The sequence below is a fragment of the Bubalus kerabau genome, chromosome 4, assembly GCF_029407905.1.
Source record: "Bubalus kerabau isolate K-KA32 ecotype Philippines breed swamp buffalo chromosome 4, PCC_UOA_SB_1v2, whole genome shotgun sequence".
Classification (NCBI taxonomy): Eukaryota; Metazoa; Chordata; class Mammalia; order Artiodactyla; family Bovidae; genus Bubalus; species Bubalus kerabau.
In genome coordinates, this window is record NC_073627.1 from 39,859,477 (window position 1) to 39,885,288 (window position 25,812).

At 43.4% G+C, this 25,812-nt stretch overlaps 1 protein-coding gene across 2 annotated transcripts; it reads left to right on the forward strand.

The window, feature by feature from the left end:
- The first annotated feature begins 245 nt into the window (after nucleotides 1–245).
- Nucleotides 246–25,812, forward strand: NCBP3 (nuclear cap binding subunit 3). 2 transcript variants are annotated; one of them, XM_055576875.1, is made up of 13 exons: nucleotides 246–522; nucleotides 2,472–2,537; nucleotides 4,404–4,509; nucleotides 12,025–12,150; nucleotides 14,228–14,356; nucleotides 14,573–14,649; nucleotides 15,412–15,502; nucleotides 18,080–18,179; nucleotides 18,506–18,609; nucleotides 20,436–20,721; nucleotides 22,185–22,339; nucleotides 23,679–23,840; nucleotides 24,672–25,812. In XM_055576875.1, the coding sequence occupies exons 1-13, from the start codon at nucleotides 346–348 to the stop codon at nucleotides 24,905–24,907; spliced, it is 1,815 nt and encodes a 604-aa protein (XP_055432850.1). In that variant the 5' UTR covers nucleotides 246–345; the 3' UTR covers nucleotides 24,908–25,812. The 2 variants fall into 2 exon arrangements, with proteins under 2 accessions (XP_055432850.1, XP_055432849.1); XM_055576874.1 differs by having other exon boundaries at nucleotides 247–522; nucleotides 15,394–15,502.

Genomic DNA, 25,812 nt, shown 5'->3' on the forward strand with positions numbered 1-25,812 from the left:
AATGCTGAGTTTTAAGCCAGCTTTTTCACTCTCCCTTTCGCCCTCATCAAGAGAGGGTGTAGCTATTTTCTAAGCCCAGACTGCTCTAGGCAGTCAGCTCAGGGACCGTCCTCTACATCAGGCCCTGCCCCGGTTTCCCAGTCGGTCCCGCCTCTTCTTCACCCGATACAGCTCCAACCGGTCCCGCGTCCCTCCTGCCACCAGGGGACGCCGGAACCTAAGAAGGCTTTCTGACCGCAGAAGGCGACGCTCTAGGTAGCGGCGGCTGCTCCGCGGCCAGTAGCAGCGACGCTCTAGCCCGCAGTGTGCCGGGCGGGCTCTCAGTGGTGCGGCCGGCGGGCGGCGATGGCGGCCGTACGGGGCCTGCGAGTGTCGGTGAAGGCGGAGGCCCCGGCGGGGCCAGCCTTGGGGCTCCCGTCGCCTGAAGCGGGTTTGGACCGAGGCGAACCGGAGCCCATGGAGGTGGAGGAGGGCGAACTGGAGGTCGTGCCCGTTCGGCGCTCGCTGAAGGAACTGATCCCGGTACGGGCGGGGGGCGGGGGCGAGGAGGAGGTCGCAGAGCGAGTGTCCCGCGCCCGAGCAAGCCGGAAGGGGAGGCGGCCGGGGCCGTGGGGAAGTCTGGGGAAGGGGGCACCGGGGCGAGCGCCCGAGGGGCGGGGGCGCCAGACTGGAGCAGAGACGGGGGAGCGAGAGAAAGGACGCCCGGGCGCCCGGAAATGGGTGTTAAGGGGGCTTGAGGAGGAGGGGTCGGAGAGATTGGGGGGGTAGTTGCGGGCACCCCCTTCGCTGCGCCTCCGAGCCGTTCTGTGCAAGAGGGCGAGTGCGGAGGGGTAGGGCTTGTCTGGGGGGTGCAGTTTGAGATACAGAGGGAGCCCCCCCGGGCGGGGACACAACCTGGAGCGGCCAAGAAGGAACTGTCGGGGAGCGGGGCGCTGGCATCCTGCTCCGGTTTAGCTGGTGTTTGTTAAACGGAGCACCCGCGGTTTCCCTTGAGAGGGCTGGGCTTGTCAGCTGCAGAAACTCAGTGTTTCTGTTGTGACTTGAGGGTCATCTCGTCCCCGCGGGCCTTCACTGCTACACCGTGCCTCCAGCATCTCACCCTTCGTGGAATCAGAACATCAGCGAGCCAGCAGTGGTCCTTGGTCCCTCTCTTCTGTCACAGTAGGAATGACGAGAGGTGTTTTGCTTGTGGTTTGGTGGTCTGATGTCCGGTTCTTAGGGCTGGTCTCAGGCCTGCGTGGCTCCTCTCGAGTATTGGTACTTAATTTCTCATCTGACCTGGTCCACTTTTTTACCATGTCTGCAAGTGTTGCTTTTAAACTGAAATTATGGAAAAAGGTTTTTTAAAAAATGGAGGAGCACTACAGATTGTAAATTATAATGACTCTGGCAACAACAGTTAATAGAGTGGTTTACATGTTATCATTTAAATATCACGGAAGTTGTGGAGTAGATGTTGTCATCCCTTCATTCATTCTGTTGGACCTGTACTGTTGCATCCCCACGCTTTGTGGCAGGCACAGTCCTAGCCGCTTGATCAAGATCAAGGTCAGACTCTGTCCTGGAGTTTATGTTCCAGTTGGGGGCCACAAGTTAACTAATAATTTCCCATAGTGGTGAATGCTGTGGAGAAAATAAAACATGTTAATGGGATGGAAGAGTGCAGAGGGAAGCTGTGGAGAGCAGGAAGCAGAATGCCACAGGATCACCAGGAAAGTCCTCTGGATAGCGACGTTTCAGCTGGACCCTAAGTGACAGAAAGGAGCTAGCCATGTGCAGATCTGGAAGAGTTTGTTCCCAGCAGGGGCAACTTAGTAAACCCAGAGGCTCTGAGATGAGAACAGGATTGATTTATTGGAGGAACAGAAAGTTCTGTAGCACAAGTGGGAGAGCAGTAAGAGGTCAGAAAGGTAGGCAGATGCCACAGAAGAAACCCAGGTCCAGAGAAGCCAGGGGACTTGTACAGTGTCTTGTAACCAGTGAACCTTAGAGCTGTGATTTGAGTCCCCCGACTGGCGAGTCTCATCGTGTTTTCATTGCACAGTGTAGCGTTTCCCCCAGAAGGTCGAGGTGAGCCTGGACTTGCTGTGTTTCAGTGAAGACTTGTGCCCCATCTGGTGGCCTGGCACAATGAATTTGTCCAGTCTGAGCTGGGGAGATGAGTGACTATACCACATCTTGGGTATTTCTCACGAATGCCTTTGGATTTTCATTTACACGGATACCTTCAGTAGATGGAATTACTTTAGGTTATGCACAGGCTCTGATTTAGAAAAAGCTTCTTGGGAGAGTGGTTGATTGCTACTATGGAGTTGCTGGGACAGGCTTCCTCATAATAAAGGGTTGTCAGGGTGGGGAACAGATTGCTGAAAGGAAGACTGTCCAGAAGGAATGGGTTGTCAGGCTGTTGTTTATCATGCGCTTGTCCTCAGTTGCCTGTTAGCATTTCTCACCCATCCCCTTCGTGTTAGGACACAAGCAGAAGATATGAAAACAAGGCTGGCAGCTTCATCACCGGAATTGATGTCACCTCCAAGGTAAGATACACCGTGATTCATTTATTCATTTTGAGAAGCGGTTGAACTTAATGAGCAAGTCCCTAGGACTTGTAGAACGGCAGTTATTCCTTACCACCTTTTTTGTTGTTGTTGGATTAAGCCTTTTTAAGTTTATGTTTTGTGTTTCACAGTGATGCCTGAGAACATTCAGGCAGCATTTGTGTATTCTTGAATCCATGAGAAGATAAAATCATTAGACGCCTGTGCTTAACCATGTCCAAGAAAAAGTTCTGTTTGTTCCTTTTCATACATATATATTTGGCTGTGTCATGTCTTAGTTGTGGCACATGGGATCTTTTGTTGCCAAGCACAGGCTTAGTTGCCCCTCAGCATGTGGGATCTTAGTTCCCCGACCAGGGATAGAACCTGGGTCCCCTGCATTGGCAGGCAGATGTCCCTATCCATTTTTTAAAAAATGTGTAAACTGTTTCCACTTTAAATGAAGCAAAGCATAAAAGTGTCTGGCACATAGTAGGCCTTTAGTAAATGTCTTTATTCCTCACTGATTGAGGCCTAGAAAAATAGGCTTTCATGCATATGTGGCTAAACTTGGAAGGCCAAGCAGACTGAACTGTTTTCACTGCCTGGGAGTATTGCCTTTTATCTGGTGATTGCTGTTACTAGATTATCAGCTTCACTGCAGCTCTTCACAGAACCAGACATATTATTTTCCTTACAACCAGTACTTATTTGTTGCTTTAATTGGTGTTGATATTCAGCTTAAACATTCCTTCTGATTTTAATGTGTGCCATTTAAAGAGTTGAATTAAAACTGAATAAATAACACTGTGTTACTATATTGGATGTATGAAAGCAAAAATAAGTATGTCATGCTTGCTTTTTTGTGTTTTATCTGGGTCTCAATCTGTCTCACATTGCTTAAAGGCAAAAAGAAAGAACTGATCATCTTTTTTGACAGGAAAATAGAATGAAGTGAAGGTGTTTTCTTACTGAAACTGAAAAAGCAGTATGCAATCCTGTTCTTAAGCCTACACAATTTACCATTATTTGAAACAAATATATGGGGGAAAGGGTGGTAGCCAAGAATTGGTACTTTGGTTGTTACCAAAGGAAGATAAACTAGTTGTTTCCAATGGGAAGACTTCAGTGGAGAAAATTAACATAACTATTGGGAAATAACAGAAGTGTTGCTGCCTTACCAATCCCCAGAAGCTTTCTATAGTCAGACCTTCAATTAGTGTGGCAAAGTCAATATACAATTAGTGAAGGTTCCAAAGAGCTATCAGAAACCCACAGTTGGACCTGGGTATATTTTAGCTCTTGGGGAAAAAAAAAATTAGGAAGCTGATTATTTGGTTTTTCAGAAAGCATCAGTGCTTCTTGTCACTTCAAGATGAAAACTGGCAATTCTGTGGACACAAGTTTAGAATAGAGGAGAGAGTTTCTTGGCTTCAGTGTTATTTTTAAACACAGAAAAAGCTTTAGGGAGTGGACTGCTCAGGCAGACATAACGTGATAGGTGTGATTACCATGCACACAGAGGATGTGAAATGGGGGCGGTTGTGGGGCTTCTAGAAATAGCGCTGAGAAGATCTGCCCCTTACCAGCTGAAGTGCCCCTGGCAAACATTGTAACTTTCTTGTGCCTCAGTTTCTGCACAGATACATTGATAGGTACTGAGTCATCCTGAGATGATGGCAGATTGCAGCACCGTTAGTGTCCACTCTCCCAGTCATTGCCAATACCCTGTTCATCGCAAAAATGAGGCAAGGCACAGTGTTGTTTATACCTTCTGGGTTGCTTGTCACTGGTGTATCATTTGATGTTTGTGATTTAACTCTCCTCCACATTTCACTTCTTTGGCTTTTTTTCTGCACCTTCTAGGAAGCAATTGAAAAGAAGGAACAGCGAGCCAAGCGCTTCCATTTTCGATCAGAAGTAAATCTTGCCCAAAGAAATGTAGCCTTGGACCGAGACATGATGAAGAAAGGTACAGGGTGTCTGGGGGTTGTTTTCCACAGTTTCCTTGCCACGGCCTTGTGCTTCTGGCCTCACCTCACATGGAACTTGTGAATTCGCCACTTCTGAGGTGGCCTGTTAACGATGAGCTGCATTAGCTGTGTCTCAGTGTTGTGTGTGTGTGTGTGTGTGTGTGTGTGTATTCATTTGGCTGTGTCAGGACTTTGAGGAGACTGTCTAAGGAGCTCCAGAGAACATCATGGAGTTGGTGGCAGATCGGCGATTAGAACTGTGGCTCTTTGGGACTGACTCTTACTCATTTTTTGCAGTATTGTATAAGTGTTCACTTTCCTTTGCCTTTAAATGTAGCAGGAATGTATCACAGTGAGACTCTTTTAGAGGAGTCAGATTGGGGAGGGATACCGTTAATACATCTGTTGATACAGGTTTGTGATTTTACTTTATTTTTGTGTTTTATTAAGGTTAAGTATTTTGCTTCCTGAAACTCACCCTGAATTCTTCAATATAATAACCTACCCCAGTTTTTGAAGATGGTTTATAAATAGAAGGGAAAATTATTGCTTCCCTTTTAGTGAGTTCACAGCCATGTTTATTATTCCATAAATGCAAATGATCTCCCTTTGTTGTATTTGCAAATTTGAGACTTGGCGAAGGGCTTCATAGGCAGCCGTCTGAATGCACGTTAAAGGTCTGTGCTCTGCTGTGTGAGTTTCTCTAGGCTTGCCTATTTGATAAAAACCTGTGGAATGAATGAAAGAATAGCTGCTGTTTGTCAGGAACTTGCTCTCTTATGAGGCACTGTGTTAATTAGCACATTACATATTTGTTTCTTACTCATTTCTCACAACAACCCCACGAGGAATATATTTTTATCCCTGTTTTACAAAGAAGGAAACAGGCTCAAAGAAATTAAATAAATGCGCAGGTTTACACAACTGGTAAAAGTGGAGTCCGGATTAGAACCCAGGTCTATCTGACTCTAAAGCCTCGCTCTTAACTGTTGTGCTCTGTTGCCTTACAGTGTATGACATGATAGCAGAGACCCAGGCCTCCTCGGTCCTTCCCAGTGCTCAGAGTAGCTCAACTCTGGATGCCACTTCACTGTTTTTATTCTGCATCGTGTTCAACTTGGAAACTTGACCTTGCTTGCCTCGCAGGCTAGGTTTCCAGGCACCTGCTCGAGTGGCTGTCTGTTTCAGGAAAAGTCCTGTGAGGCCAGGGCCAGCCGTGCAGCTGGTCGTCCGTGTGCCTGCGCACTGGACCCACACAGACGTCGGAGGCGTCTCCCACAGCTCCACCTTGAGAGCGCCGTGGTCTCACACCACGCCTAATACTTCTAGTCCTGGCGCATTCCATGTGACATCTTGCCTCTGATCTCGTTCATGCCTGTCACCCTGCTGATTTGTCTTTCCTTGTCCCACACTTTGTCTGGTTCAGATGTCATTCCCTCTGCAGCATCCCTGATTACCCACATCAGTCTCTCTTCCCACCTGTGCTGGGACTCTTCTGAGCCAGCGCCCTCCTGGGATCCAGTGTCAGTTCTTTAGTGAATGTGGGCGAGTTAGTGAACCTTTTTAGGTCTCATTCTCTTTGTTTATAGAATGGGAATATGATACCCTCCTGAATAGGATCTCTTCTTTTGGGGTTAAATTTTAATTAAAAAAAAAAAAATGCTTTTTGAAAAACAGTCTTGATCTCATGATTCTGAAGATACTCATAAAAGACTGTAGATCTCCCTGGACTATCAGTGGCTCGTTACAACCTGTTTTTGGCCCAGAAGGCAGCATGGCTTCAGACTGTGTTCTTGAACTCCAGAGAACCCTGCTGCCTTTCCCAGATCGATTTAAATTAGAGTAGGGGGTCGGTTTGGATAAATCTCAGAGTTACTATTTTTTCATCTCCCCTGGTAATTCTGTTGTACAGTCAGGGTTAACTGTACCCTAAGAGCATGGATTCTGAAGCCTGACTGACTGTATTCAAATCTTGACTTGTCACCTTCTAACTCTGTGATCTTAGGCAAGTTATTTAGCCTCTAAGAACTTCAGTATCTTCATCTGGAAAGTCAGGTTAACTTAGTTCTTCCAGGGTTGTTGGGAGGTTCTAACAAAATGTTAGGATTCCTAGAGTGGTGCCTGGCACATAGTAAATGTTAGTTATTATTATTATCTGGCATTCTCCATCTTCCAGACAGCCATTTAAGTGGCCCAGCCTCTTGTGAGAATGGGGACATTGGAATAAACATCTCGATTCCTGCAGCCACAGTAAGGTACCGGGTTATTTCTTCTTCTTAATATCAACAGTGATGAAATATACCATTCTATAAGTGCTCCCCACATGCCAGTCACTCTGCTGTGTGGTTAATGTACCCTTTCAGCAACCCCATTGCAGGGAAAGCGTTATCATTTCTGTTTTACTGGTGGGGAAAGGAAGATGCTGAGAGGTTGAGAAACTTGCCCAAGGTCCCACGGGGAGTAAGTAGCAAGGCTGACTTAGAAGGCTGGTCTTACTGAAGCCCGTGTTCCTGACGTCTCTGCTAGTTTCAGGGATGCAGTGTGCTAAACCAGTCTGTACTGAATGCCCTGCTACTCTTGAGTGACTGGGTGTTAAGCAGCTTGGATCTTTTTATCTCCAAGGTCAATGCCCTCATGGCTGAGGGACCTTAGGAGTCACCTGGATCCCGTATCTGGCCCGGTGCTGCAGCCCTTTAGGCAAAGTTCCCAGCGGTCTGTGGCCTCTGCCTGTAGAGTTCCTAGTGGTGGCATGAGAGCTATTTATGAAGCGGTCAGTCTTGTTTTTGGATACATCTTCATGTTGAAAAGAAATTGCTTTCTAGTAATTTCTATCTGTTAGTTACTGCATAACACTTAGAACAACATTAAGTCATTTCCTCATTCACACAGTAACTCTTCAGGTGAAGGAATGGACAGCCTGTTCCCTGGACTCTCTCATGTGACAAGACTTTCTGGTCTCCCTCCTTTAGAGCATGCTCAGTTTCTTGCTGTGCTTCACCAGGTGAGGTGCAGATTCCAGATTTGGTTGGATTTGTGGAGTGCTTGGCAGGACTCTGACCATGGTCTCTGTCCTGACCACTTCATAGCTGTCATCTTCTAGTCAACCAGAGCACCCGTTCTTTCCCTCAGGAACTGCACCTGTCGAAAGAGTCTTTCTCATTGTGTCCTTAAAAAACTTGCATTTTTCTTTATCCTGATTAAGTTCCATCATGATTTCAAGACTCCGTTTCAACCTGTGGAGTTACGTTCATTTTAATTCTGCCCTTCGGCATTTTAGCTATGCTCCTCCCTTTGATATGGCTTCTGCATGTTCATCCAGTTGTTGGTAAATGTCAAACAGGATAATCCCATATCATGCCATGACACACAGATCCATGAATGGTAGTCTTATTCTATTTTCTGGCCCATCTCTCATTTTATTGTCATGGGGATCTAGATTACGTGCCTTAATAAACTTGAGGTAGAACACCATCTGTGGTCTTCTTTGAATTTCTTGGCCTGCTAATCCAGTCAGGAAAGAGAAGAGGTCAGCTGGGTTGCTGCTTGGCTTATCATTTCCTATGGAAAAGACTTGGTTTCTTAAGGGATCAGAGATTCTGTCTAAGCTGTATTTTAAAAATTTCTGAGAATGACAGTCTTTTTGATCTGTTTGGGAATTTCTCTTTTCTTCTTTTATGAAAGTCAGTATGGGATTAGTCCTCAAGGATTTAAGGTACCTTGTTCCTTCCCTGCAATAATCTTAAGAGATTATTACCCGATTGTGAAATCACTGCTTCGTGTTTTAGTCAGTACAGTGGGGTATAACTAAACTAGAGGGTTTGAATCTATTAAAACTATTCCTTGGGGACTTCCCTGTCAGTCCAGCGATTAAGACTCTGTTGCCAATGCAGGGAGCATGGGTTTGATCCCTTGTCAGGGAACTAAGATCCCATATGCCACAGGGCGAGGCCAAAAGATTAAAAAAAAAAAAGACTATTTCTAAAGCCCTTGTCACCTGTCTTGGTTTTGGTTCTTACTTAATGATAGCTGCTGCTGTCTGTTAGTACTGTAACAAAATTGATCAACAGTCCTGCCCTTTTTCCTGCATCATCTTCCCAAAGCAGTGTTGCTCCAAACACTTGTAAATAAAACCAACCATCAGCATTTTTGTTGAGCCTGTTGGCTCTGGACTATAACCTTTTCTTCTTTAGATGTTAGACAGACAGTTCATGTCCACCAAAGAACATTTGGAGAATGAAGTAAGAAGAGGAGTTGCCCACAGTCTACCACCCAAACCCAGTCATGGTCAGCATTTTGTGGATTTCCTTCTAGTCTCTCCCGAGTATGGACTTTATTTTTGCTTTCCCCGTTGTAGTCATGCCGCTGTCTTTCTCTTCACTGGACAGTCTGTCATCGGCACTTTGTATGTTGTTTTAGAGCCTGACAAAGTTTTTCAGATTCTTACATCTGTTCTCTTATATTTGTTAATTTGCCCTTGATCCATCTCCCATGCATGTTCTTTGCAGGTCATGCTCAGCTAAGCTTTGCTGCGTTCTCTTTTCTTGGGATCACCTCTCATACTCTGAGTTACTGTGTTTAGTGTCTTCCAGGTTTTTTGATCCTTCTGATCTTAGGCTTGGACTGACTACTACTTGTTTGGATTTTCAGAAATCTGCTTTCCTAAACACTTGAGTTTTGTGTACTGTGCTTAGTTGCTCAGTCATGTCTGACTCTTTGTGACCCCACGGAATGTAGCCTGCCAGGCTCTTTTGTCCATGGGAATTCCCCAGGCAAGAGTACTGGGTGGGTTGCCACATGCCCTCCTCCAGGGGATCTGCCCAACCCAGGGATCGAATCCGGGTCTCCCGCACTGCAGGCAGATTCTTGACTGTCTGAGCCACCAAGGAGCCCTTTGTATACTGCTACCTGTCAGTAATTGGGGTCTTCCCTGTTGGAAGGGAGGATGACTCCCTCACCCCCTTGCTTGCAGTTGGCACTCGGTGAATACCCAGTTCCATCCCCCGGTCCATCTGTTTATTGCCACCTCAGCAGTTAGTCCTCGCTCGTCAGCTGGGCCTGAATCTAGGTGCCGTCTTTGTTGCTTTGTTTTATTTTAAGCAGTGACGTTGTCAGCAAGGTGACGAAGTGTGGACATTCTGCTTTGGCAGGCTTCCATCGTTTCTTGAGCTTGTCTCACATATGATTAGTCCTTCTTCATATCAGCATCTCCAAGATTTTCTTCTCTTGCTCCGTAGTCTGTTTCCTCTGCCTTCACCAGGAGCTCTCTTTGTTGTTTGTTACCTTCTTCAGAACCAGCTCTTTACTTCTCATAGGACTTTTTTCTTCCAAAATCATGCCACTTAGTTTCAAGAACTGAGGAGGTTCCCCAGGCTACCCCTTCAGTTTCCCACCCTGCATGTTAGAGTCACTCTGCATGGCCAGTGTGGCTTACATCTCACTTGGGTCTCTGCTCATGTTTCTTTTTTTTTTTTAGTATTTACTTATGTATTTGTTTGACTATTCCAGGTCTTAGCTGTACCATGCAAACTCTTATTGAGGCATGTGGGATCTAATTCCCTGACCAGGGATCAATCCTGCCCCACTGCATTGGGAGCGTGGAGTCTTAGCTCCTGGACCACCAGAGAAGTCCTTCTGCTCATTGTTGTACTGCTGGGCACTAATAAGGATTAGTGCTAGGATTAATAAATCTTGATATCTCTGTCTTCATGAATCTGAGTTGGCAGAACAATACTTACCCAATTTATTCTGGCCACATTGAATGGGCTCCCATTAAACCTATCTTTTACTCTTCAAAATGACAAAAAAAAAAAAAGGAATTTTTATCTGGAAATGTTCACGTGTATTTTCAGTTTGTTTTAAATAAAATATATGACATATAAAAGCATCCTTAAGAGTCGTGGATGTTGAATTCTTGACAGAACTGCTTTGGAGAAGCTGGGGAGAGAAGGGATACAGAGAGCTTACACAGGGCCTGGCATTATATGCAGCATTTTATTTGCCTCGCATTGTTACAGGAATTTAAGCGTAAAGCTAGGTGGTGGATCTAAGATATTTTTAAAAATTTCTTTGTTGATGTATTTTTTGATACATTCATTGATGTATATTTTGATGATCTTTTCTTTGTGATGTATTTCACAATTAAAAAGATTAAATAATGTAAAGTTAACACACAGTTCTGGTAATGCTGGGATTCCTTTTAACCACAGCCTTCAACCTTTCTTCCTTCCTAGAGGTAAGAGCTATTATCAGTGTGGACTGAATTATTCCAGCCTTTTTTTCTAGATATTTGTGTAAATAAATATGTACCTTTAGAAAGTAATTGGTGATATTTATCTTTTTTTTAATGTATGTATTTTTCTGCATCTTTTTTTTCACTCAGTAATCTGTCTTAGAATCTTTCCATGGTATGTGATAAATTATCTCTTTGTTTTTAACTGCTTGCTTACTGTCCTTTGACTATCATATGGATAAACCATGATTCATTTGATATGGATAAGCCATAATTTATTACTTTGATAGCTACTGGGTTATTAAAATAGTGCTGCAACGAATATCTTTGTGTGAGCCACTCTGTGAACCCATGTGTTAGGACACATATTGAAGAGAATTCCTAAGCCTATTAATTCATTTGTAGTAGGTACTCTGAGTTGCCCTTCAGAGTGGCTGTGCCAGTTCACACTTCCACCAGCAGAGGCCGTGTCTCATTCTGCCACTAACCGATACTAAAAGACTTAAGTTAAACATCTGGTCAGTGGAAACTGATACCTTGTCTTAAGATGGATTTTCCTGATTAGTAGTAAGGCCAGCCATCTCTTGACGTGTTTATTGGCCTTTCCTCTTTCTTTTTGTATGAATTGCCTGCTCCTGTCCTTTGCCCATTTCTGTTTGGGACTGTCATTTTCTTACCGGTTTGTAGGATTTCTTTACTCCAGTTTCAGACTTAGCTTTACATCCAAGGGCAGTGTCTCTTCTTCTTTTCAGAATTGTCTGGACTAATACACGTTTCTCTTTGACATACCTTTAAAAGATATTAGAATCAGTTTATCGAGTTCAGTGTATAATCCTGTTGCATTTGGTATTCCTTTAATTACTACAGGTCATTTTGAGGAGAAGGTATTGTGTATATTATAAGCACCACTTGTTTAATCTTTCTCAGCCTAATAAGCCCGTTCTGAATTAAGTCATTTGTTTAATGCTCTTGTTGTGTGATAAAAACTTAAAATTTGCCTTGCTGTCAAGTCTTATTTTCTCTTGAAATAATTGTCATCTCTTTCAGCATATTCTTTTTTTTTTTTTTGCCATGTGACATGTGGGATCTTAGTTCCCTGGCCAGAGATGGGACCTGTACCCTCTGGAGTGGAAGCACAGAGTCCTAACCACTGGACTGCTGGGGAAGTCCCAGTGTATTTCCCTTTAAAATACGTATTATCTGAACTATCATAAAGGGGTGCTGGTGGGATGTGCAGCAGCAGGTGGGAAAATTCTCTCATCTTTTCTGTGTCCTGTTTTCCTAGCAATCCCCAAAGTGAGACTGGAGACAATCTACATTTGCGGAGTAGATGAGATGAGCACCCAGGATGTCTTTTCCTATTTTAAAGAATATCCTCCAGCTCACATCGAGTGGTTGGATGATACCTCCTGTAAGTACCCCCAAAGTGTTCTGTTGAATATGCTTTCATACATGATTTTAAAAGAATTCTTGCCATCTCAAATGGTGAACGATTGTGGCCAGACTATGTCTAACCTCTGCCTTCAGCCCAGGAGAGAAAAATTTCCCACTGATGAGAACCAGAGTCCTTGTACATTAGCCAGCCTGCCATATCATTTTCCATAAGTGTTCCGAGGCAGCTCAGGGGTGGTGGTCAGGCTGCTGGGAGGTTGGTTGCTGGCATCTGAATCCAGGTACGCAATTGAGACCCCTCCTGACACCCACAGTTTCCCAGCAAAGGCGTGAGTCCAACTGCATAGACTTGGGGCTGCCTTTTCAGGGCTTTCAGCCTTGTCATTGCAACAGCCTTTCAGAGGGCTGTCTCTGACCTGGAAATAGACCAGAACCCTCTGACGCTGTGCCAGACCTCTCACCTCTGCTTGCTCTGGTCTGTGTTCTCTCGAGCTTCATCTGCTGGCCCTAATCTAGGGCTGTTCTGCTTGTGAGCTAACTGTGATTTCTGACTTATGTCCCTACTCTCAAGTCTAGCCTGACCTTCGGTACCCACTCTGCTGGCTTCTGGTCCTGACTCACTTCTAGTCTGGCTTCATTTTCTGCCAGCATGCTGACCTGGTTTTCCCAGTTTTTCTGGCTGCTTTCTTTAGATGTTAAATCACCAAAAGAAGAAACATGACTGAGTTAAAAGATTTTTCTCCTTTTTTCTATTTGCTTAACTTAGACCATCCAGATCAGGGGTTGGCAAACTTTTTTTTTTTTTTTTTTAATAAAAATAAAAGACTGGATAAAAGATATTGTAAGCTTTGCAGACCATATATATTCTTTGTGGAATCTACCCAGCTCTGCCATTGTAGCATGAAAACGGCCATAGACCATATAATTGAATGAGCCTGGCTGTTTTCTGTAAAACTTTGTTTGCAAAAACAGGTGGCAGGTGTGTAGTTTATTATATGTTACTTATAACTAAATAAATAAAGTACAAATATAAGTAGATAAATGGATGGTTGATGGATGAATTAATGAATAATGGGTCATGGGCTGGATTTGCTAACAGCTGATTTAACTAATTAAAACTATCTATCTAAGCAATGTTAGAGGGACCCTTAGCGTCGTCCAGCTCACTCCCTCATGTACATCAGAAACAGAGGAGGGAAATTACTTGCTCAAGACCATGTAGCATATTGGGCTTCCCTGGTGACTCAGTGGTAAAGAATCTACCTGCCAGTGCAAGGGACCCAAGTTTGATCCCTTGAGTCAGGAAGATCCCCTGGGGAAGAAAATGGCAACCCACTCCAGTATTCTTGCCTGGGAAATCCCATGGACAGAGGAGCCTGGCAGGTGACAGTCCATGGGGTCACAAAAAATTCAGATACGGCTTAGTGACTAAATAACAGCAACAACAATGTACCATGTTATTAACAAAAAATGAGAATCTTGAGACCTTCATTTCCCAAACTGAGATACAGGGGTAACTTAAGTTTGAGAAATGCTGCTTTAAAGTTGATCGTCTCAAGACCTTTTTCTTGCTAAATTCTCTTAAAGGAGCAAAATAAATTGGTTGCTGCAAAGCCAAGTGGCTGTCACTCTTCCATTCTATATATGCCATGGGTGCCCTCATCACCCACACTTTACAGTAGGGAAACATCATGTAGCATGTCTGGATGACAAGGGAGAGTGGAGGGCTTCCATGTGAGGGGCAGAAGAATAAAGGATAAAGGACATTTGTTTGACATTTTCATCATCATCATCAGAAACTGCTAGCACTTACGTATAACACTTACTGTATGCCAGGCATTTTTAATATATAGGACTTTTTTTCATGGAGTACCTGACCAGTATTTTGCGGGACCCAGTTTGGAGTACTTCTCTAGGCTAATCTTATTAAAGAAGTTTTTACTACCAGATTCTATACTTCTTTCATTGGTTGGTCTGTACATTTATTGATGCCAGTCCGTAGCCGAATGATACTGTAGCAGTGAATATAACGTAGTCTCTGCTCTCAAGAAACTTAATCACTTGGATGTGATGTGTTATTTTACATCTTATTTTAGGTAATGTGGTTTGGTTGGATGAAATGACAGCCACGAGAGCCCTTATCAATATGAGTTCTCTGCCAGCCCTGGATAAGATAAGAAGCAAGGATGCCAATGAGGAAAAGTCATCTGAGAAAAGTAAAAAAGGTAACTGACCACAGAGGAGGAACTTTGGGGCTGAAGGTCCTATTCTTTACAATTTGAATTCTGTGCAATGTTAACGTAGTAGTATCTCATTGCCAGTTATTTCCGAAACAAGCTATGATGCTTTGGATCATTAATAAAGAGGAGGAGACAATGTTAGACTTTTAATATATGTGAGATGGAGTGAAGATTCATCTTGTCCCTCACATTCCATTTTAGACAAGCAGGAAGACAGTTCTGATGACGATGAGGCTGAAGAAGGAGAAGTTGAAGATGAGACCACAAGTGATGCCGAGGTCAGTAGAGGGCACAGGTGTCTGTGGGCTCTCCCTGTAAACAGTTGCCTACAGCCTTGATACCTGAGCCTTAAAGGCTTAGGACAGGACGTTGTGTTCTTCCGCTGACTAGCACCATCGCACCTCCTGAGGGGGGCCCAGGCTCTTCGCCTTTTAAGTTCTTGTGGGTGTAATGAACGATTCATCTTGAGATCTTAGTACTCACACTTCTGTATGAAAGGAAATGGTTTTATTGAGAAAGACTTTGCAGTGCTATCTAATCAGTAAAATTAAGGAATAGCAAGTAATGGTGTATCTCCTAATGGCATATGTACTATTGTTGGAAATATTAAAGTGTATTAATTTTTAAATTATTTATTAAGTGCCTACTATATACCAAATTCTAGGTGCTGGGGATATAGCGTCAAGCAAAACAAAGTCCTTGCCCTGTTGGAGCCTACATTCTAGTGGGGAAGACAGACAATACACAGATACGCAGATATGTAATGTAATGTCAGGAAGTGATGAGTGCTATGAAGAAAAGTAAAGAAGGGTAAGCGGATAGACAATGATGGAGATGATTCTTTTAGACAAGGTGGTCAGGGAAGACCTCTGACTTAGACATTCTGCAGAGGAACTGGTGCTGTGATGCTTATGGGTTTTATTAAAAGTAGATTGCTTCCTTAATCCATGGTATCTTTGCTACTGAATGAACATGAAAAAAGGCTTTAATTTTTATATCGAAAATGCTCTTTTTTTCTTAAGTTGGACACGTTGTCGCAGGTAGAAGAAGAGTCGCTGCTAAGAAACGATCTTCGTCCAGCTAACAAGCTTGCTAAAGGAAATAGGTTATTCATGAGATTTGCTACAAAAGGTAAATGATAATTGGTATTGATTTTAAAAAATAATAATTTTATTTGTTTATTTTTGGTTGTGCTGGGTCTTCCTTGCTGCTCGGGCTTTTCTCTAGTTTTGGCCAGTGGGGGCTCCTCATTGTGGTGGCTTCTCATGTTGCAAAGCACAGGCTCTAGGGTGCCCAGGCTTCAGTAGCTATGGTGTGTGGGCTCAGTGGTTGTGGCTTCTGGGTTCCAGAGCACAGGCTCAGTAGTTGTGATGCAGGGACTCAGTTGTTCCTTGGCATGTGGGATCTTCCTGTATCAGGACTCTAAACCGTATCTTCTGCATTGGCAGGCGGATTCTTTACCACTGAGCCACCAGGGAAGCCCCTGACTTTTATTTTTAATGAAGTGATTTTTATTAAGTGACGCCTTCTCTTTTGAATTGGAACTTAGACCAAGTAATCTCAAAGATCCTTCAAACTGTAACATTCTACACTTAACAAAATCGATGACTTGCTGCCTGAGTTGGAATTTCAGACACTGAAAGTGGATAATAGCTATTTGTATACTTTTGTGATATCTGGCTAAAGTAAGTTATTTTCTGTTAAAGCTGGTTTGCCCCATATGCTTTTCAGCCAATTTATCATCTGAACTATGAAAATTTTTAAAAATTTCATGTATCACGGCAGTGTCTTCCTAGATGTTGCTAATAGTACCTTTCAGCTCTAATTCTCAGAAGAATTAAATTAAAAGCCTATTAATAATTCATAAGGCCTTTTATGCACAGTAATTTTGATATGCATTAATAATGTGGGAGGAGTGGGTTTGAGTCAATTGAGAGTTATTGGAAATGACAACCCATCACCCTTGAATACTTTAGTAAGTATTTCTGAAGAACAAGGACTTTGTTTTACACAGTCATCAAAATTAGGAAATTTAACATTAGTGCCATTTTGTTATCCACTTCATAGTCTGTGTTCAGATTTTACCAGTACCCCCGCTGTGTATATTAAAACTGCCTGGCACACATCGAGTGCAGTATGTGGGCAGTCTTTGATGATGATGACGACAGCGACGATGATGATTGTCAAGTAAATTTGGGTTATTCTTGGTACTCCTTCCCTGCTACACTAGGGTCCACTCCAGGACTGGGCGTTTCAGTCTGCCATGTTCCCTCGGTGTCCCTGAATATGGAGCCACTCCTCTGCTGTGTTTTCCTTGACTGAGACATTTTTAAAGAGAACAGGCTCATTATTTTGTAAGCTGCCCCTTAGTTTTGGTTTGTTTGATGTCTCCTTGTAATTAAATTAGAGTTGTGCGTTTACACCACAGAGGTTGTGTCATTCTCAGTGTGTCGTATCAGGAGGCACATTGCATTCATTTGTCCCCTTCCTGGGGATGCTAACCATCATCTCCTGGTTAAGGTGACAGTTGCCAGATTTCTCACTGTAAAGTTACTCTTTTTCCATTTATAATTTGGAGTTTTGTGGAGAGATGCTTTGAGGCTATGTAAATAGCCTGTTCCTCATCAGATTGCCATACAGGAGCTTTAGATCCATTGATGATTTTTTAACTCTCTCATTTACTAGTTGGCACTTAACTGTAAGGGAGAGCTTTCCCTTTTTACCCATTTATTGATGTATTTACCTGTTTTTTAAAAAATGCATTTACTTGTTTATATTAGTTTAGATTCGTGGAGTTTTATTCAATGGGCTATCATTCCTTCTGTCATTTTTTGGATTCACAGGTTATTTTGGATCTAATCAGTAGAGCCTCTTCACACTGTTCTTTCGACACGCCTGCGTGATTCTTCGAGTACTTTCTTGCAGTTATGGCACAAGGAGCCATCTTGGTTTGCCAGTCTCAACTTGTACTCTCCTAGTCCCAGATCTGGAATCAGCCATTTCTCCAAGGAGCTGGTGGGCGTGTTTTTCGTAGGGTGCACATTCTGATTTACGCCTCTAGGTTTACCTGGAACACTGGGTGCGTTCTCATCGGTATTCATCTTTTGTAGTGAGTGCGTGCCCATGGAGTTGTCAAGAGGCCTTTATATTGTGAAAATATGTGTGTTCACTGAGCACCTTTTCTTCCTGTTAACTGGCATTTTACCTTGATAAATGGGATCTGTTCTCCTTTTGCTTATTTGAGTGCATGGTTTACCAAATACATGGACCTATGTATAACCTGTTTCTTGGACCCTGATTCTGTGTTATTAGTGTGTGTCGTTCAGAAATGAGTATCATCTTTCAGAGGGAAATGAAAGTGCCACCTCTTCTAAAAGCCTTTTTGATTCCTGAACACTGGTGATAACCTACACTCTCTTATGCTTCTTGGGAATTGTGTCGTTGTTGTTGTTATTGTTGCTGGCATTTTCTCTTTGAAGTCAGCTCCCCGGCAGCAGCTTAACCTCATTCGACTCTGAGTTTTGCTCCACCCTCAACACTGCGCTGCTTTAGGAGGACTCAGAGTGGTCATAGTGCATCTTTCTCTTCTGTAGGCAGAGTGTGCCGATCTGATCCCAGCTATGAAAAACATTCTGTTTGTTCAAACCCATTTAACATTGCCTTCACACTTGCAGGGAGTCCTTGGTAACTGTTGTAATTAATTTTTAGATGACAAAAAGGAACTTGGAGCAGCAAGGAGAAGTCAGTATTACATGAAATATGGGAATCCAAATTACGGAGGCATGAAAGGAATCCTTAGTAACTCTTGGTGAGTCCAAAACCTTAAATACAATAGTTTATATAGTACTTAAGCTTTTCATAATCCTTCAGGGATCTACATTAGTTGGTATTCTTCAGCGGGTATTCTGCAGTGGACTGTCGGCACCGTGTGTGGATGGACGTGAGGAAGACAAGAAGAAAGCGCTCAAGGCTTTTAACTGTGGTAAATGGTGTGAGAATGCTGAGTTTCGGTTTCATGCGACACGTCTGTGTCAGCACCTAACGTCGCGTCAGGGTGTAGTTGACATTAACTAGTGGACGTCGAGGCCCTTCCTCTTGGTTTTTGATTCTGTGCTTATTTTGGCGATGTTGCAGGAAGCGGAGATACCATTCCCGTCGCATTCAGCGGGATGTTATTAAGAAGAGAGCCCTGATTGGGGACGACGTTGGCCTGACGTCCTATAAACACCGACATTCCGGTAGTTGCCTGCTCAGCTCTTGGGTAGACACATGTTTGGCTCCCGAAATGACATTTTTATCCTTAATACAGTCCTTTAAGGTTCCAAACTTTATCATCCTCTCTTCCTTGCCCTCACCCTCTGCCAACATATAGGAAAGTAAGTCAAGTCACAGTTAATTTGAAATTGCCCATACAAAGAGGTCAAATGATTTTATAAAAGCTATTCTAACAATAAAGACAAAATATAGGAAAAATTAAAACTTTTCCTAAGGAATCTAATTTTCCTAATTAATAACAAAAGCTGCATGAAAAAAATTTTAAATTATTTTGTCAGACGAGTTGATTTTATTGTTCTTTTGTCTGATGATGAAAATAAGCTGCTGTGTCTAGTACTCTCTGCTTATTGGCTTGTGCACGTGAATGCCTCAGTGAAGTGGAATACAACACGGGTTTCATTTTGTTTTTTGTTTGTCTTTTTTCTTTTCTTCTTTTTCTGTTCCTTTGTCTCCCTGGGGCTCCCACCTTCCCACCCTTCAAATCTCCCTTTCTTCCCTGCTTTCTTTCTTTTGGTGCTTATTCTTAAAGAACTGTTTTCATTATGTTTTATAGAGATTTGTTTTTATGTTGAAACTGATCTGTGAAAATCTACACACTTTGTAGAACCAGCCAAGTCAGCATACAAACACAGAATAAACAGGCATACACTTTTATCTTTGTAGTAGGGACAGGGAGAGGTGAAATCTATACATTTTAATTTAATGTGAATGTCCAAACTTGGATATTTGAAATCTGCATCTTAATGCACATACTTTTCTGTTAGACAGTTAAGCTTTTCCAGTTTCAGTTACTTTAAGATATTTTATCATATAATCTTAGTATTCATATCAAAGAAATTAAAAAGCAAAAAGAACTGATTTCATTTTACATTTTTCTTGTCTCTTTTCACAGTAAATATAACTGTTGTGGACATATATTTTATATTGTGCTTCTTCCATTTATAAGCATTTTTCCATGACCTTTAAAGGTACATTTCATTATTCATGGCGGTTATGTTCTATAAAGTCACTGTGATCATTGAAAATCATTCAGAGACTCTTAATCACACTTTTTGTCAACTGATCAATATAGAAGCTTAATTTGATATATGTTTCTGATTAAGGACACCTTATTTAATACATGTTGATTCATTAACGTTGAACTCAAGGGCAGCAGCCCTGGAACTCACGCCCAAACAAAGCTTGTCTCACACATGTGTTTTCTCCATAAGGCATATCACAGCCTTCTTGTATTTAGGAACACTAGACAGCTTTGGAATTATGCTCGGAGGCTGTTTGAAACAGGGAAATCGTCAATAAAAATCACAAAGGTGTTTAAAAGTAGCACTCATGGACTGCAAAAGCACCCTTGTTTACAGTGTTTGAGAGCTGCAACAGAAAGGCAGGACAGACTGTTTCCCTGCACCTGGGAACTTGCATGGCTGGTGTCTCAATTTTTTGCTGCTCCTGTGCATGTCCACAAACGACCACAAAAGTGCCATGGGTGTTGGTTGTGGAATTACAAATAAAATTGGCAGATTCATAAATCTAGAATCTGTGAATAATGATGAGGGTCTGTATTTTAGATAACTTTATAAAATTACATCAGGCTGCTGGGCCATCCTTGACCTAGGTGTTCATGTGTTGTAGGGGTCAGAATGGTAACCGGATCAGCACTGTTAGAGACAGTGCTCCAGTAAACTCTTAGGATGGGAATCTCATCTTCTACAAAGGTCACTGATATAGAACAGAAAATCAGGTGTTAGTATTCATGCTTTAACTAATAATGATTTTTGGTTAAATTCCTTAGGACTAGTGAATGTTCCTGAGGAACCTATTGAAGAGGAAGAAGAGGAGGAGGAGGAGCAGGACATGGATGCCGACGACAGAGTGGTGGTGGAGTACCACGAGGAGCTCCCGGCCCTCAAGCAGACCCGGGAGCGGAGCACGTCCAGGCGGTCCAGTGCCAGCAGCTCAGACTCTGATGAAATGGACTATGATCTAGAGCTGAAGATGATTTCCACTCCTTCACCAAAGAAAAGCATGAAAATGACCATGTATGCTGATGAGGTGGAATCTCAGTTGAAAAATATCAGGTAAAAATATTCTTTTCTTTCTATCACTGCTAGCTTTTAATTTGATTGAAATCCAATTACTAATTTCTTCTTAGTACCTCTTAATTTTATAATCACTTTTTTCGGTTCTAATTTCAGCCCTTTATAGAATTTGAGTAAAAGCATCTGGTTTTTCCTCTTAATGAACAAGAAATGATCCTTGTTATAAAAACTATGAATGATACAGAAGGTGAAGTCACCTGTAATCTCATCCTCCCCTAAGAGAGTGACTGTTAGCAGTTGGGTAAATAACTTTATTGTCAGCTTTATGTGTATATATAACATATGGGGAAATTATAGATGCATTTGTACAAAAATTAAGTTATACTGTTCATATTGTTTTGAAATATGCTTTTTGCATTTAATATAGTGGAGACACTTGTTCTTTTTTCAACTGTATGTAGTCCCTTGTTTCCAAGTGTTATCACTTGTTGAACCAATCCCTTCCTGTTGGACATTTAGATTTCTGGGGTTTTTTTTGTCCACATCCTGCAGCTTGAAGGATCCTAGTTCCCTGAACAGGGATTGAACCTGGGCCCTCAGCAGTGAAAGCATAGAGTCTTAACCACTGGACCACCAGAGATTTCCCTAGATTTCTGTTTTCTTACTGTTGGACTAACTAGATACATTCCAGTTATTGTGCAAAACAATGCACATGCTTTAAAATGTGGTATGGCTAAATTTCCTTCCTAAAAGATTTTACCCACTCACATTACCACATGTTACCTAGATATTCACCAGCCTTAGGTGATTTTTGGTATTCATGGACAAAGAAGTACATTCTTTGATAACTAGTGGGGCTGAGCAGATTCCCGAAGGCAGAGAGCAGAGGCATGTCTCAGAGGGCTGGAGGCTAGGGTGCTCTCTTAAGAGTTCCTGATGGTGTGTTTGGGAAAAGGGAAGAAGAAACTTGTAAGCTGGTTGATTTGTATGGCTTTGTTCACATCCTTAGTTTTTAGAGAACTTTCCAATGGCAGATGCTGCCAGAATAATGCCCTTGCCCTGACACAGTGGGAGAGGTCTTCCCTTTAAAGAAAGGGATTGTAGGCTATCTTATATCTTGAGTACAACCAGTTCACAGTCCGGAGAAGCAGAGGCCTACAGTCTGGAGAAGCAGAGGCCTTCAGTCCTTCGTAGGCCTCTACTTAGGCCTGTGTCCCAGGAGAAGGGCAGGCACAATTATGTGCTTTGCGATCGCTCCCAGATACTGTGTGTGGAAACCACCCCGGAAACCTCTGGGAGCTGCTCACCCCAACTGGCCTCTTTGGCAAGCCGGTCGTGACTTGTGAGCAAATAACTGCTGGTGTATGGTGTTATTAAGTGAATGTTGGCCGTATTAGATTGGGTTTCTTAAATTGCTTTTTTCCAAAGTGTGTGAGATTGTTGTGTGAGTCTTGTCCCACAGTTCACGTTGCTTTACTGTACCCCCGCCTCTCTTTTTTAAGGAATTCCATGAGGGCAGATACTTTATCCACAAGCAATATAAAAAACCGAATTGGTAACAAATTGCCAGCTGAGAAATTTGCAGATGTCAGACATCTGTTAGATGAAAAACGTCAGCACACACGTCCACGGCCAGCTGGCAGCAGTACTAAAACAGGTATTGTTGTTCGGTTGTGTTCCTGGGCTCTGTCCTGAGTTCCAGAAAGCAAATGCGGACAGGGGAGGTTCTTGAATAAAACACTGTCATTTGGGGACCAGTTTAATTGTCCTGATTCATCACTTCTAAATTTTGGGTTAGGCACTGGAACTTGAGGGCATGAAATTTAATCAGATTTTTGCAATATTAGCTTTTGATATTTTTGTCCCAACAGTGATTTTACTCTGTATGTCATTGGTACACATAAGGGTAATAGAAATTAGGTCAAAGTATTGTATAAATGGTTAAGAATTTGAACTGGTGAGTTTATATGTGCAGACACGCACATAACAGGCCATACCCACCGTGTGCCCGGGCTAGGCACTGGGGGTGTCGTAAGTCTTCGCAGGGGATGCCAGCTCATCATAGACTCCGATGCAGCAGCCTAAGGGCACATGCTCCAGTAATTCCTCCTGAACCTGAATGGAGTGAGTGGTCCGGTAGGCACTATGAGCAGTGGGCTGTGGGAGCGAAGAGGGGAGTGGGTCTTTTGGGGGAAAGCCTGTTGTGGGAGGCGTCTCAGAGCAGGTGGCAGTGGAGCGAGGCCTCGGAGAGGAAACAGGATCTCAGTCAGCAAACCGAGTTCTTTGCGGTGGGAAGCAACCTGATCTTCTGATGAAAATGTCCAGCCTTGTAAAGGAGGAAGACTCAGCACTGGGAGGGAAGGGAAAGAAGCCATGGGGCTCAGGCCTGAGGGGCTGAAAGATGGGGGCGCTGTTCTCAGAGAGCAGAGCGAGGTGGGAGAAGGCCCAGCACAGGGCCTTGCTCACGAATGTTTGTGTTGTTGCTATTATTGTAAGAAAGCTCCAGAGGATTGGCAGATTCTGGAGGGGTTGGAGGAAAAGCAGATTTGATTTGGGACAGCTTCCCCTGATGCTTTGCTTTTTGTCGGTCTCATTACCTTTATTGTTCAATGTAATAGTCTTTATTGACTAGCTTCTTATATGTTCAAAGAATGGGGCTTCTGCCCTCAGGGAACGTGCAGTATTTCTCATTAGCTGCACTGTTTGTTAATTATTTGCTCTTGATTCTACTATTCAAAGAAGAAAAAAAAAAGACAATTCTCAAAATTGTCTCAAAAATTCCTTTCTGAAGCAGTCAGCTAAGGTTTCCCCCCGTTGCGAGCCCCTGTGGGTTCTCACTTGAATTTTCCTCGGAGAATCCAGGCTGTATAGAGGGAAGGCTTTTAGAAGCTTGGTAGTCCTGGGCCCCATGTCCTTACTCAGGAAGATCTCAGGTTGGCAGTACAGATGACAAAGTATAGTCACGTGGTCACAGCAGGGCTTCTTTCTTTTTCTAGATATACGCCAGCGATTAGGAAAAAGACCATATTCTCCGGAAAAGGCTTTCGGTAGTAATCCAGTTGTTCGGAGAGAGCCCTTTTCTGATGTACATAGTAGGCTGGGTGTTCCCAGGCAGGATGTTAAAGGCCTCTACTCTGATACTCGAGAGAAGAAGTCAGGTTGGTAACAGTGGGAACTGATGGGGAGGGAACTGGGTAAGAGAAGAGACCATGGGTACAGCATGGAAATACTTTAATACAGGACAGAAGCAGCACAGGAGAAAAATAAATTATTTTTCCCTTTTCCATTATAATCATCATCGTAACAATAATGGTAACAGTGTGGGAAACATAGAAAGCAGGAAACAAGACTCACCCCTGAGTCTTTGTGATTAACACAAATACTTTTTAGTTCCCTGCTGTTCCAAACCTTTGTCCGTATACATATCGTACTTTTTTCATATAGCATTTTATCATGATCATTTTTCCATATAAGTTATAGCCTTTATAAATAAAACTTTTAATTGCCTTATCGTGTGGCTATCCTATGAAATTCTATGTATTTGTCTATTGTCAAATACTAACATTTTAGAAAGTGAATGGAGAGTTGGCAGAATCTCAGAAGTTGACAGGGTAGCAGGTCCATGAATTTGCAGCATGCTGTAGGTGGGGATGGCCTGGGAATGGCCCACTCCTGACGGAAGAAGTTGTGCACAGGCGGTTGTCTCAGCAGACAGGGGCAGAGGGGGCACAGGCAGCCTCCCAGCTCATTCTGATGTGTCTGGTGTGGGGGTTTTTGGGTGGGGTGCGTATCCCCGAGCTGGGAGAATCTCCCAGCAGGTCCAGTTCCCTGTCTGCCGGCAGGGAACTGGGAGGACCTGCCCAGGGCTGCTCCCTGGTTGCAAGTGCCCAGAGCCCCCCACCCCTAGTGTTCCCTGCACGTGAGGCATTGCAGTGCCCCTCTTGCTCAGCATCGACTGCCAGAGCTGAAATGCCTTCTCACCCACACAGGTAGCTTATGGACTCGCTTAGGATCTGCACCCAAGACCAAAGAAAAGAATATGAAGAAAGGGGATCACAGGGCGCCGGGCACAGAGGAAGACGACTCGGAGCTGCAGAGGGCATGGGGGGCTCTGATTAAGGAGAAAGAACAGTCTCGCCAAAAGAAGAGCCGTTTAGACAACTTGCCATCTCTCCAGATCGAAGTCAGTCGGGAAAGCAGCTCTGGCTCAGAGGCTGAGTCCTGATGCCCTGGAGGCCGAGGCGGCCGCCCTGAAACCTGACAGTCTTGCATAGGGCGGGGCGCACAGTAGGACCCCCCCCCCTTGGGAGTTGGCGCCCCTCCCCTCTTGCTCATGCAGTCACCCTCCGCTCTTGCTAGTTCAGCAAGACATCTTAGGAAACGTGACCTGTTTTGAAGGGCATCCATCTAATCTTTTTGCTGCAGAGTTATAATTCTGGGCCCTTGATTCTTTTCCCACCACCCCACAAGCTTTACCCATTGAGGAAAAGGCAGCCCTCCAGATTTTGTAGACATTTTTTTCTTAATATTTTTAACATCGTGTCTTTTAAGAGAAAAGTTTTACACAGTTCATCCAAAGAGCAGAGAACTGAACTTCTCACTATTGCCTTGGCCCTGACAGCTTTACCAGCACCCTTTTTCCAAGAAAAGTCAATTCCCAGGTGCTTATCGGACAGCCTTCGAGAGGAAAAGACTAGGGAAGCTGCCAGCTCACCCTTCCAGGATCCTAGTGTGGGGGCTGACTCACATGGACCTGACCTCAGAGGTGCAGCCGTGCTGCCCGGGTAGATCAGAGCTGCAGCGCCGACCGCCCTTCGTTCCTCCCCGGGGATCTCTGTCAGGAGCCTCGTTAGCAATCAGCTTGAAGTGAAGATCAAGTTCAGTGCTGTGGGGTTTTTAGGAACAAAAAACTGTGACTTCTGGATTTGGGGTGGATTTTCGTGCTAGGGGTGGGGTCATGGGTTAATGTTGAACAATTTGTAAGTCTGTATTATGTTTAAAAAATACTGATGATTTGAAAGTTTAAATTTTTAATTTTTATATGTGAAAATACTTCCTGTTGGCCTCCAGGGAAGCTCAAGTGGTGTCTTCTTATGTGCTGTTAAATATATATTATATACTTTGGAAGAA